The sequence below is a fragment of the Aptenodytes forsteri genome, unplaced genomic scaffold (genome assembly GCF_000699145.1).
Source record: "Aptenodytes forsteri isolate BGI_AS27 unplaced genomic scaffold, ASM69914v1 Scaffold1, whole genome shotgun sequence".
NCBI lineage: Eukaryota > Metazoa > Chordata > Aves > Sphenisciformes > Spheniscidae > Aptenodytes > Aptenodytes forsteri.
Window position 1 is genome coordinate 5,581,547 of NW_008795035.1, and position 13,535 is coordinate 5,595,081.

Sequence of the window (13,535 nt, forward strand, 5' to 3'; positions counted from 1 at the left end):
GTCGGCGGCGGGGGGAGGTGGTGTGTTACAAAAATGCTGCAGCGTTCAAAGACAAATTTCAATTATTCGTGTCTTTAGGCAAATAAAGACAAACTAGCTACAGTCGTTATGAAAACCAGCTCACCAAATGGGAATAACCATCTATGAAAATCCATGCTATTAAACCTATTTTTTAACCTTTAATTTCTAAGCCAGTTTCCAAATGCGATAATAAGTATTTATTCAGCAAACATTCCTGCAGAAAAAACTAAAGGTCATATCAGGTTAATTTGTAACTGGGATAGTCAGGAATGACATCAACTGCTTTAGCTTAATATCATTAAAACTTTGGGCTACCTTTAGAATACTATTTTTCTAAATAATTTCCGTAAGTCCTTGCCTGTCTTTTCATAGGGCTTGAGTGAAGAGAACAGTTACTGGAGAAGGCAGAAAAATAATCCAAACTTGCTAGATAAGAACACACACATCTAGGAAGAGATTAAACAGACCATCTCGGTTTCATCTTTGGAAAATACCACATCAGAAAACACCATCTTCCAGCTTAAATTCTTTTTTTTTTAAACCCGCATGGATAAGCCGAGACAGCAGAAACCAGGAGATAATCATGAAGTTTCCGTGAGCAATGATAAATCAATCCTCCACTTCTTCCTTCCGAGATGCGGCTCTTGGCTCGTTTCCCTTTCTCCGGGAGGACACATCTCCAGGGCTCCATCCCCTCAGGCACTCGGAGGTGTGAGGTTCAGCCCAGCTGGGCTCAGTTCTCATGAAAATGGGAACTGGGAGCTACCTCCTCGGAAGAAAGGTTGAATCGCGTTTTCTTATGCGATCATAAAATATAAGGCCTGAAGCTGGCTCAGTCCATAGCCCTTGGGCACAGCTTTAAACGTAACACGCTTTTACATGTTTAATGCACCGTTGCATAAATGTATGCCCAATAAAACACAACGGGTCAGCTGCAAAGACAGAAATGAAACACACATTTTGTGCCCTGGTTTAATGCTTTTGCAGCCACCAAACAAACTCACCAAGAGCAGGCTCTTAACAGACCGGGAGACAACACTCGCTTGCAAATGCGGTGTTTTCAATTCAGCCTTCGCTTTTCCCTTACGTCAGTTCACGTTGTGCAAGAGGGACTGGGCGCTATAGAATTAACAGTAGATTAAAATAAATATTTAACGTGGCTTCTTAAGGGTGACGGTGTGATTACACTCAGTCACAAAGAAAATGAAGGCTCGAGTTAAAAAAAAAAAAAAAAGCGCGAACTGTGCCGTGCCTCTACTGAGAGAGCGAAAGGATCAAACGCAGATTTAATGATTTCACAAAACCAGCCAAAACCACACAAAGACTACTGTATGTATTAGCCAAAGTACTTCTCATAAGTATTAACACTTTTCATTTCTTTTGTGCAATTTTGAAGAAGCCAATTAAAAAAAAATAAGGGATGAGTTAAAAAAAAAAAAAAAAGCGCGAACTGTGCCGTGCCTCTACTGAGAGAGTGAAAGGATCAAACGCAGATTTAATGATTTCACAAAACCAGCCAAAACCACACAAAGACTACTGTATGTATTAGCCAAAGTACTTCTCATAAGTATTAACACTTTTCATTTCTTTTGTGCAATTTTGAAGAAGCTGTCATCAAAATAACCACATTAAGAAGAAAGACAGTGCGGCAGCTACAGTTTTGCTGTCGAGTCAGGAAGCCCGTGCAAGCGTCTCAGGCTGGGAAGTTTTCCTTTATCCCAGGTTGCCAGGAATTTCTGTTCTTATTCATAGCCTCGGAACAGTTACACCACCCCAAGGACAAAGTTTGCTGTTACTCACCTCCTCCTTAGTGGAGAAAACCCCGTAGGGGAGATTTTGGAGAGGAAAATCTGAGTCCTTGTCTACCTGGATGAAAGACATGCTAAACACCGAGCAGTCCCTGCTTACGGACGAGAGCCCCCACCTCCCGGGCTGCTACGCGCCTTGCCTAGGAGGAAGGTCCTCTCCAGATGTTGTAACCCAGAGCACAAGAAGCACCAAATCCCACCCTCCGTCCTCAGCCCCAAACCAATCGCCGACCCATCTCCATCCCACCCCTCTGCCTGCTCCCTCTGGCAGCGGTTAATTAGTGCCAGAGGTTTGCATGAGTCAGCAGCTGTAACTGTTCCCGGCGAGGTAGAAGCCGGTGGAGAAACAGGCTCTTCCTGCTCAATAAACCCTCCCATGAAACTGGGGCCTTCTTTCAACAGGTACGTCGCTGCGGGTGGGGGATCCGAGCAGACAGCTCTAAGACCAGAGGTAACTCCGCTCATTTACCTTCTGAGGGGTCGCTTACCTGCCGGAGCGATGGTGAAATGATCGCGCCCACGCTGAGCGGTTCTTCCACCAGGAGCTCAGCAACCTTTGGCAAGTTGCACAACGCGCACCTGAAACCGCACTTTGCGTGCTTTTTAGTTGTGTAACGCTGCACCTGACCGAGTCCTTCCATTTTCCCCAGAGAGTTCCAGCAGCTCAAAAACAGAGATATGCGTGCAACCAACCATAAAGAGCAGGGAGGCCGGCCTTTCTGCTCCCAGCCCCAGCTTTCTCCCACCTGCAGGAGAACATTCACCCATATTCAGGAAAAGTAGGAACCAACGAGGGAACGTCCTTGAAATTAGAACTAAATAGCAAAGACCACCCCTTTTCAATAAAAATGGTTAGAGGCTTGCGACTGCCAAAGAACTGGTTTCCTGCTCAACTTTTTTTTTTTTTGGCAGAAAAGACTCATTAGAAGAAATGCAGCAAGCTGTAGAGCCAGATATTCAGTGTAAGATGACACACCACCATTGACGACAGCCCATCTGTGACAGCTCTTCGCTAGTGGAGACGCGAGCTGACATGGTGCCTTTTGAAAGGGATTCTTATTTAAATAACACAATGCCTAGCACAAACTTCTGTAAAATTTCCTGTAAAACCCCTGTACCTAAGGTACAACTCCACTCCACTGATTGTTGGAAGCATTTTTAACGCAGTGGTTTCATGCCAAGGTTGTAGGACTTGGGTGTATAACCTGCTCATTCCAAAAACGAAACAAAAACATCTTGAAAGCGTGTTTCAAATACACACTGTGCATCTTGAGAAGACAGATTCACTCAAGTGCTGTGTAGTGCTGCGAACGTGCTGGTATTAATTAGAATGTTCATCTGCTAATCTCAAGCTGATGCCACAAAATAGAAAGCTTCACTAGTTACCCAGATTGAGAAGAAGATCAACCACCGCGATAACACAGAGCCAATGCCAAAGCAAACAAAGATCGCACGCAATTCTCGAGTGTCAGGGAAAGGTGGATTTCCAGTCCAAACGCAAGTTTACGTATCAGGACCATATACTCTCTCAGTATTCTTAACTCTGAGAAATATGCACAAGCCAGGCCAAAGGAGGTTTATCGGATTGCTTTGAGAACGATACGTGTGGAAGCAGAATTGCCCGCTGCTGATCTGCCTCGCTGTCGGTACTGCACAGCGTCGCAAGGCAGGTTTCCTCTTGGTGCAGTCACGTTTCCTACCGTACAATCGAGGGCCAGAAGAGTTGTCGCTTCAGAATGGGCAGTGGTTAATCTGAATTCCAAAGGCAGTCGCTTTTCTTGTACCTTTTCTTCCTTCAGTCTCTCAGACAGCAGAAAAGACAAACAGGATTGGCTTTCCCCCCATTGAGAGATCTACAGCGTCTCCTCTCTAAGACTTACCACTGTCAGATGAAAGGCAGATTGGAGGGGAGGGCACGTAGGGGAGAGAAAAAGACACTTTTCCTAAAAGGAGGAGAGAGACCAGAAATAGGGAAGAGGGAGGAGTCAAACTGAGAAGAGAAGGATTGGGGAATGGGGAAGTAGCAGCAAAGAAGAAAGCAAACTGAGGAACACCCACGGAAGAGAAGACGCTGCTGCTCCTCCACGCTCGGTGCTGTGTAAGAGGAAGTTTAGCAAATGCTTTGAGGAAATACAGGATCTCTGACCCATAAAGAGGCAGACCATTACCGAAACTTGCCAGAAAGAGTTATATTTATTCCCTCTTTTACTATAAAAACCATGTGCTTCATAGATTGCAGTTAAGCCATTTTTGCAAGCACAAGATACTTCACATTTATTATTGGGTCTTGCAAACTACTTTCCATAGCTATCTGATAGAGAAAGCTCCTTCTGCTGCATAGTGTTTATATGCTAAATGTAGTGCTTTATCTACTAATTGCCAGCCATAGCTTTTAAAGAGCATTCAGAATTTTAAAGGATGTAGCCAGCTTTGATTAAAAATTTAACATTTTAAATAAAACCATGCAATCTCATTTATTTCACAAATGCTTGAAAGCAGCAGCAAGTCACCAAGTGAAATTTCAACCGCAGATCAGTACCATCTGGAGAGGAATTAGTTCTGTTAGTGAGTGGACTGTTAAGTTTGGTGATAAGTAGCACAGGCTGAAGTTACCATGGTACTACGTAAACCACTCAAGCTTGAAGTTGTATGGATGACCAGGGTGGTTGAACGGTTGAGGCACAGACTCTGATCTGACAAGACAGGCAGTCTTAATTAAAAGAAAGTTACTGAGCACCCTCACAAGATAAAAGAATAATTCCTCCTACCCCCAAATGGGGATCACTTACAAGCCTGTAGATCCACTAAGGAGTGCGCAGAAGGTGGTTGTGGCAGTGTTCAATGTTGAAGTCTACGGATTTCAAAACCTCAGAATTAAGGACATCTCACTGGAGAAACTGTCTCAAGAACCATTCTCTCACCTAACTTCAAAGAAGTCTGTGCAGTGCTGCCTGTCAGATACTGGATCACAAACCCCGCAGCTGTATTTCCCAGAACCAGAGAATCACACGCGTGGGTCCACAGCCTCGTCACTGGCCGCATCTGTTTTACCTGTAGGTCTGCCCCCAACTTAAGTACATTGTCACAAACGACCCCAACTCCTGCACGAGTGACACGCTGCACAGGAAGCACGGAGAACTCCCTGCGCAGAACGTATCAACGCACAAGGTAGAAAGCTTCTGGAAATTGTAGTCTTTCTGATAGTTATAGGTGGAAAGGTAAACAAGAATAAATCAGAAGTTAGCTGGCATTGGGATAGGGACGGTTTCTGTGGATAAATACAGTAAGTATATATTATATTGTAAGTAAAATAACCACCAATGGAAGGTCCCCATGAAAATAAAGCAAGAGAAATCCAAATTACAGATGCCAGTGACAGCCACAGGGGCTCAAATTTTTTTAAATTTTATTTAATCAAAGTTAAGACGTGGATAAACATAAATACAGCACAGATACTTCAGATCATTCTTCATATTTGTGTACAGACAGACTGATGGATGTAATCCCAATGAAACCTGCAGTCAGTGAAGTGCATACAGCCTTCCCCCCACACACACACAAAAACAAAAAAAACAATTTAAAAAAAAACAACACGCAGACAACCTCAGCACACACTCTCATTACAAATGATTCATACATAAATAGGTAGAGGGTGCAAACAAGCTAATATGCGAACATGTATAACCTCTCGTTAATGGGAAAAAAACCAGAAGCAGCCATAATGATTAAAATACATTCAGTTACTGATAACTAGTTGTGCCATACAAGGCATTATCAAAAAAAAAAGGAAATTGTGCTGCAGAGAAAAGCTATATACAACAAGAAAATAAACTGCAAAGTTAACGCATGCATGTTTTATCCTGGAAAAGCACAGCCCTCCAATATTTTCTCCACGTTTGTTATAAAAGCCCTCTGCACTCAACTAAAATTAAAATGATCTTAAAGGATAATACTTGTAAAGTTTACTTAAGTCTTCAGCCACAGAAAACTGCAATGAAAATAAATGTTCAGAGTCATTTTCAAAACAAAAAACAAAAACAAAAAATCTATTCATCTGATGACATGCATGATTAAAAGGTCTAGGCAAGATACACTGCTCTACATTCCTGATGACTAAGGAAAAAAGCTCAAGTCAATTTAATCTGCAGATGGTCAGAGGATTTTGTATTCCAGCAGAAGCAGCAGTTCAGATCTTCTGGATCTTTTCCCCAACAACTACAGGATTCTCTTTTCTGATTTTCTCAGCAGCATCGGCTTTGTAATTGTAAGAGCAACTGTGTACATCTGAATAACGGTGCATACCACAGTAAACGTTTCCACACCGACACTCAAACCCTGTGGACAGAAATATTAGCTTAGACATTTCAACATTCTTAATTATACTGGTTTGTTTTAAATCCTGAATGTGTTCACTCACTAGCAATAAATCTCAGTCACCAGTGTCAATCAGCCAAAGAGCCCCTGCTGCAGAAAGCATAAGAATCACAAATAATACATTTTTAAGCAATTACAGTAAGATTTGTCTTGACCATTCCTTCCTACCACATGAAACACTAGCACAAAACGCATTCTTAGAGACCTCCTGCTCTTTCTCTTTGTTTATGAATCTTCACCCCGCAGAACTCAAGTTTTCTTAGGCCCTTTCACTGAACCACCGCAAAGCTGGTTAGTGAACAGCAGCAAACTATCATCCAATTCCTCAGCTAAGCAGACTTCCAAAGGGAAGTATTTGGAATTACAAATTTCACTTAAAGACAGGAAGCTGAAAAATAAAATAATACATAAATGACTAAATCTAGTAAGAGCTAAGCTGAAAGCACCTTTGGCCAAGTTTTATTTCAAATCAACAACATGGAGATGACCATGCCCCATTTCCCCCTTAAGAGAAGAACCTCTCAAAGGCCCAAAGCCTAAACAAGTCTCTCTAAGAAAAGTGAAATCAGAATTTCTTACCAGTAAGTCCAACCTTCTTCCTGCACATGAAACAGCGATTCTTTTTCTGCTTTGGTTTGTCAAGCGACTTGTCTTGTTCTTCAGGTGTAGGCTCTGCGTTCTCTGACACTGAAGCTAACATTAAAAGTTAGTAAGAACAACGGAAAAAAACGTCTGTGTCTCTCCCCTTCCTCTAAGTCATATGATAATCTAAAGCCCACGTTGTAAATCTAGGTTCTGGGGTTAGCCATTTTGCTGCAGCTTCCACGTCTGAAGCGTAACAGACTCAGTAGTGGTACTGGAACTCCCTCCTTCTGGACCTTCAATCTCATTTAATTAGAGAATTCACTGAATGCTCATACAAAGTTCACAGTACAAAAACACCATAAAGAAACAGAATAATCAAAAGTTAGGTTTAAGAGTAAGATTCAGTGCTGTCAGATTTAGGAAGAGAATCCAACGCCAAGTGTTTCCCCACCAGTGTAACTAGTCCGGTTCCTAAAATTTGCTTGTAAGAAGCACTGTATTTATTCAGATCAGTTGAGTAAAACACTCCCTTTTAAATACTGAATCAACATTGTTTTTGCCGAAGGTTGCAGTACTGAGGCCACACAAAATGCAGTGTTTCAGAACAATCTCTACCACTGTGACGCTGCTGCTCTTGCACACCTGGAAAAAGCCTACACAGGGGCTAGTCACTACTGGGGTGAGCCACCATTAGCTCACACGGACTTACAGGGAAGAAGTACGCTATCCTGAAACCCAGAAGGAAGGAGGTAAACACCTCATTTTAAAGACACTTTTGCTAAGACAACTTTCAACCTACTTTCATACTCTCTCACATCTGAAAGAGACAGGTTACAGGTTGAGTGGGAGAATATAAACAAGTAATGGTAGTATTTGCCTGACCCAGGTAAAAATAGAAATTGGCTGGTTTTCCTCAAGTATTTGCACATTCCTTACGTTACAAAGCAGAAATAGAAACCAAAAAACCCAACTTCATTTCATTTCAAGAAGGGCTAAGAGCCAATCTCTGCCTACCAGCCATTGCTAGATCACAGCAGGACAAGTCTCCAGTGAGCAAGGTACACAGAAGCTAGGAGTATTTGCAAAGAGGCAAAGAACGAAAGCAAGCTCCTAAGGTACACAGAAGCTAGGAGTATTTGCAGCAAAGAGGCAAAGAACGAAAGCAAGCTCCAGCTGGGAGGGGCGTCAATGGAAGCAGAGCTAGAACCAATGCTGTAAAGAAGGGAATACAACAGCAAGCCCAGACATTTGTCAGGGAAAAAGCTGCAGGCATCTCTGCGCAGCTGGACTTTTGTTAGGCGGAGACTGTCAGATGCAGTTCTGTGCTAGTTCTGTGCCAGCCAACTGCTATTCTGCATAACAATTCTGGTGGGGTTTTTTTCCTGTGCTGCTATTCTGATGATTTTTTTTTTTTTAAAAGGAAAGGGCACTTTCCACTTTTGCAATATATCAAAACATTGTAGTCTGTACCAAGCAACATCAACAGGTAGCAAAATACCTGACCACCAGCAAAGACTTTGCCCGAGTGGACAGTATGTTCCAAAGGTTAAGCTAGCAAAGATAGTCAGACTGTTATACATGGCTTATTAAATCCTTTAAAAATCACTATCTATGCTACAAGCAGACCTTTTCTTTGTCCTGAAATTTGTAAGAATTGATAGTTTGCGAAAAAGGTTCAATGGCTTTAAATGGCATGTTTCTGAGCGGACAGGTAATATCCAAAGGTTTGCAAGAGAAGAGTCAAAAGCAGTAAGGATTAAAAGATGCTAGAGAAGTATCAAAAGTGGTAAGACTTACTCAAATGAACTCTTGCAGTGTTCTACAGAACAGACATTGCAGTGTTTATTAATTCGTTAAGAAAGCTTCATGCCATGAATTAGCGTTTAGCAGCTAACATTCTCAAGTTTGCACTTCCTGCTGTAGCAAAACCCAGTTACCTCAATCTAAGTTTTACTAAAAGCCTCTGTAACTATTAGCCAAATTTAGGAAAAACTGGCACTGTTCCCTGCATAACAAGGCTCTCTAATACATACATACTTACATTTTCTTTGTGCATATGGCCCTCGCATTAAAAAGGTTTAAAAATATTTAAGGGCTGCTGCTCACTGTAGAACTGAGTGGGAAGATTCTTCTACTGCTGCCACAAGTCACTTTGTATCTACTATAGTAACCATAAATTTTAGATCTCAGTTTGCTTTCGCATAGAAGCCAGAGATTTGACTCAAAATCCTCTATGATGATCGTGAATATCCCAACCACTAAGCCACCTTTAGATGACAAAGTGCCAGCGTTTAGTGCTCCGTCTATGAAGGCAATAGAAAAAAAGCCAGGTAAAATGCAATACGACCCAGCTTGGAGCTCACAGGAAACATGCTGCAGCCACTCCCAGCTGCTGTACTTTGTCTGGATTCCAGGATGCTGCTGCCTGCTTTGCTTGAACCCATCCCCTCCCTTCCCCCAGCCCCAGCTCTACCTTTAGCTGGAGAACAGAAGCACTGGCAGCACCAGTACAAGCTGCCAACTAACCAAAAAGGAATAAAGCATGAACTCATTTTTCTGGAGCTGACAAGTTGGGCTGGCCGCTAGAAGTTCCCTGTTGTACAGAGCACGTTCTTAGCTGATCAAAACAAGCAGAGTCTGGATTTCCTCCAAAAGGCAGAAGCAAACTGCTTTGCTTGTGCCAACCCTGCTTGAACTCCGGTGTACTCTGACAGACCGTGAAAATGGCATCCGTGAGATCAAGCACACTCCAGCCCTTGCATCTCTGCAGGCACACCACAGAACTCCGTGAATTTGCTGCAAGACTCCTGACACCTCATCTGTTCTCTCCTCTCTCCCTACTCTGGACATTTTATGTTTATCACCCCTGTATTACCAGGCAGAGTTCTCAAAGAAAAAGGTTCCTCATTCCCACAGGAAGAGTGTAACAGCTACTTTTACCTCTTAAGTGCATCTGACCAGACCTAGGAAGAAGAACACCCAACTCTTCCAGAGGAATGAAATGTGAAGTTAATCCTAGGCAGAAGATCCCTACTTCCTAACATTGTAACACTAAGCTGAAATCATCAGCCTAAAACACACTGTTTCAGTGTTAGAAGAGGCACATTAAATAAATTAAATAAAAGCACACTTACCTACAGAATTTAGTTTTAATTCTTTCTTGTGAATGTTTCCTCTCTCCCTGGAGCATTCATCCAGTAAATCAGGATATCCTACATTATCTTCTACAACTGTATCATAATCACACTCTACCTCTGAGCCCCTGGTACTGTCACAAAAAATCGGAAGTATCCATCAATTCCTTTCCAGTTCTGTCTACTGAGCTAGCTCTGATAAAGTCCACTGAAGTTGATGCCGTTAGTTCAACAGCATTCACCTTAGGTCCAGGTTATTTCTATATAAAGTTCTGTAGCAACTTAGTTGTTTTAATATTTTAACTTAGTCAGCAATGACTGAGTTTTTAAACTGTTTCACCTCACAAAAATCCTAGATGAGTGCAAAACCAGGTGACTTCATTGAAAAGAACAGCCATGCACCTTTTAGCTAGTTAGCTAGCTAAATCTTAGTTAGTATTTTGATTTTTCAAAATACTAACCACACCATATTACACGACTGATTGCATTTTGCAATGCTAATATATGGACTTCTCCAATTTAGCAATGAGTTCAAAAATCAGAGCTGCTGTTTTGGTTCTCCGAAGTTTTCAGCCTCAAAGAGGCTAAAAGCTCACCTGTTAATATGATTTATACTTCTAGCCCCACGTTCTGGAGTTGTAAGAGCTCCATAATGTATGTGGTGGGACTGCTCCTGCCTTCCATGACAAGTTTCACTTACCTTTAAAAACCTCCCTGAAGTATAAAGCATGAATTCTAACCTGGACGGTTTCAAACTCATTAATCCTAGAGAAGCAAAGCACCTCTTTACCCGCTTGCAGGCTTGCCCGGAGGCAGCACTGTTAATCCCCTGGCTAACAAATCAGAAATCCTGACTGGCTAATCCTAACAGGGCCGTAATGTTGACCAAGAGGTACAACAGTCCATGCGGCAATCTAAAATGAGTTGGAGAGATGCTCAAAATAGAAGAAAGCTGCTACAAAAGCTGGATTGTACCTTAATGCATTTCATTTTAGGTCATCGCTAATGGTATATTCATGGTATTTAAGAACATTAAACTTAAAAAATACTATCTATTAGCCACTATCTAGTGTCTGGGTTTTTTGCAGTGTTCAGTACCTATAAGCATTATGACGCAGTCACTAAGTGTAAAATCTAGATTTACTAACATATTCTATAGTTTTCCTCTATTTCTTTTGCAATGCATAAATCCAGTGGAGACAAACAAATTTGACCTGCTCTTTGGGATTTTTATCCCTTTGTAGTTCTAGCTTGTCTGCAAACAGCAAGGACTGTGCGCGCATAGCTCAAGTCCCATTTATCTGTCTGCTTTAAAAAATAATAATAGTAATCTAAGAAAGCCTAACCATTCACCCAATCTTTCATTCATTGTTACTGTAGCCTAGTAAATTTTGTTAAACAGCAAGTCAAGGGGGCCTCATCTACAACAGCTAACTTACGATATAAGTAGCATGAAACAATTTGCTCCAGAACAGACATTCCAATGAAGCAAGATTTTTATCAGAATAAATACTGAACAAATGATCAAAGCAGACATAATTTCTTTTTTCCTCCCCTACATCAACAGAAGTAGCATTATAAGCTCTTCAGTCTGGGACCAACTCCCACAGTTCTGTGACTTTTTTCTCTTTTAAATGCTACAAAGCCAGACAATACTAAGTAACTTTGATTCACATATTTCTATTACATTCTTGTCAGCAGCCTGAAATTCAAATTCTGGATGATGTGGGGAAAAAAACTAAAACAAAACAAAAAACTTTAGGATGCACAATTGTGACAACAATTCAATGAAATCCACTTAGCATCCATTATAAGCTGCTTTCTTTACAAACTTACACTTTCAAAGCAAAATACTTTAAAACTGGAAACACTACATTTGCTATGATTTTCAGTTAAGGGATAGCACAGAAGCAACTCCTCAGAAAATGAGGCTGACCCTGCCACAGCGAGTTATAAATAGGGATTGTAATTTAGAACTGCAATTACATGGTGGTGGTGTTCCTAGTTTAGGAATCACTATGGTACAAAGAAAAGGACACAGGACACAGCTGAGTACTCGAAACACCTGATATAGGTTAATCCTTGAAATACATACTGTAAAATGCAAATATGCCTCTGAAATCAAAGCTTCTACTTGAGAAACCTATCTTATCTTCTCATAGGGAGAATTAGCTTTAGAGGTAGAGAATTAGAAGGAGCATAAATTTATCCAAATGGGTAAGAAGAGAGACGTTCCTCTGAAAACTTGCTGGGAAAAGCCTTTTCACAGGCCCAAGTCACCTCACAGTACAAGCATCAAAGATTATTTTAAAATAAAGCACTCCCCCCACCTCCCAATGAAAAGACAGTAGATGCTGCAAACCCAGAGTTTCAACTTACAGCTAAACCAAGCAAGTAAGATACGTATGTAAACAGAGAGACTAATTCAGGCACTGGATGGAAGATGAAGAATCATGAGACCAAGAAGAAGAAGAAGAAAAAAAAAGACAGGGTAGTAGGAAGATCGGCTTACAGAAGTTGCCTTTATATTCTCTGATATATGCCACATCCATATCGGCGTAAACCTGCAGTGCAATATTCATGTGCCTGACTGAGACGTTCTACTTCTGAGGTTCCCAGAAAGGGATGTACCTGCATGGGAGCTGGGTTACAGCTGGGTTCCCCATACTGCGGAACAGGGATGAAAGTGGAGCCACACGTGTATTACTCAGAGGTGTACCAACTAAAAATCTAGCTTGCAAACCTACCTCTGCTGTGCAAACATATAGAACTTAAGTATAAGCCTTTTCAGCACTTGCTCTTCTCTCAAGCTGGGTAAGGCCAGACATCGTTGATCGGTATTAAGAGCTTGCCTTACCCGCATTGTCAAAACTTAGGCAACACGAGCTCTCAGCTCTGGAAAACAAACTAAATAGCAGGTATTAGAACATATGTCTAGAATGTATCTTTTTAGGAGTAAATATGTTTCTAATAATTGACATCTCAAAGGCTAGTACAAAATGGCATTAGCACTAAAACCTTTTCTCTGAGTTTTACAACTACTGTTTGTGACACCAAGGAGGTGGCCTTACTCAGCGCAGTAGCTAAATAATGACTCCTCTATTCCACCCTACAAAAAGGGAGACCTCAGGTTTAGACAAGAATCTGAAAAGTACAACTTTGATACCAGAGATACAATGAACGAACTCATATTTAGCATCTTTAAGTGGAATTACATGTTGCATCTGTGGAAAACCTAAACTCCTATATTTAGACTAGTCTACAGAAACCTAACTCTACCCACTAAAGCCTTAGCTGTGTCAGCAGAAGTAAAGGCAGAATACTTACTGACTTACCTTTAAATACTTTTTATAATGTCTACGGATTACAAGTCTGAGCAAATTTTGTATACTATCTGGCATTTTTGCATTTTCCTAAGAAATACTATTAAAAACACTTTAGTTTTAATCTCTGCAAGCCTGCACATAAAAAGAAAAAAAAAATCAAAGAGAAAAACTTTACATTGTACCAGCAATAAGGATTTTAGGCCAATATAGTTAAAATCACCCACTCAGCCATTTTCCTTCAAGCAACCAGTTTGTGGTTTGGTAATTTTATATTTGATAAAGTGAAT

The 13,535-nt window shown here is 41.2% G+C and overlaps 2 protein-coding genes across 3 annotated transcripts in view; both read right to left on the reverse strand.

The window, feature by feature from the left end:
- The window catches only part of FAH (fumarylacetoacetate hydrolase), an 18,381-nt gene extending 16,464 nt beyond the window's left edge, over positions 1 to 1,917 (reverse strand). The window contains exon 1 of the mRNA XM_009276552.2: positions 1,822 to 1,917. Within this exon, the coding sequence (XP_009274827.1) occupies positions 1,822 to 1,902 (81 nt within the window). The 5' untranslated portion in view covers positions 1,903 to 1,917. The remainder of the gene's footprint in view (positions 1 to 1,821) is intronic.
- A 3,272-nt stretch (positions 1,918 to 5,189) lies between these two features.
- The window catches only part of ZFAND6 (zinc finger AN1-type containing 6), a 37,053-nt gene continuing 28,707 nt past the window's right edge, over positions 5,190 to 13,535 (reverse strand). The window contains exons 6-7 of one of the 2 annotated variants that reach the window (XM_009276554.2): positions 6,783 to 6,896; positions 5,190 to 6,164 (exon numbers count right to left, since the gene is read on the reverse strand). In XM_009276554.2, coding sequence (XP_009274829.1) covers positions 6,016 to 6,164; positions 6,783 to 6,896 — 263 coding nt within the window. In that variant the 3' untranslated portion in view covers positions 5,190 to 6,015. Of the gene's footprint in view, positions 6,165 to 6,243; positions 6,294 to 6,782; positions 6,897 to 13,535 lie in introns of those variants that run through there. The other variant, XM_019471346.1, reaches the window with a different exon arrangement.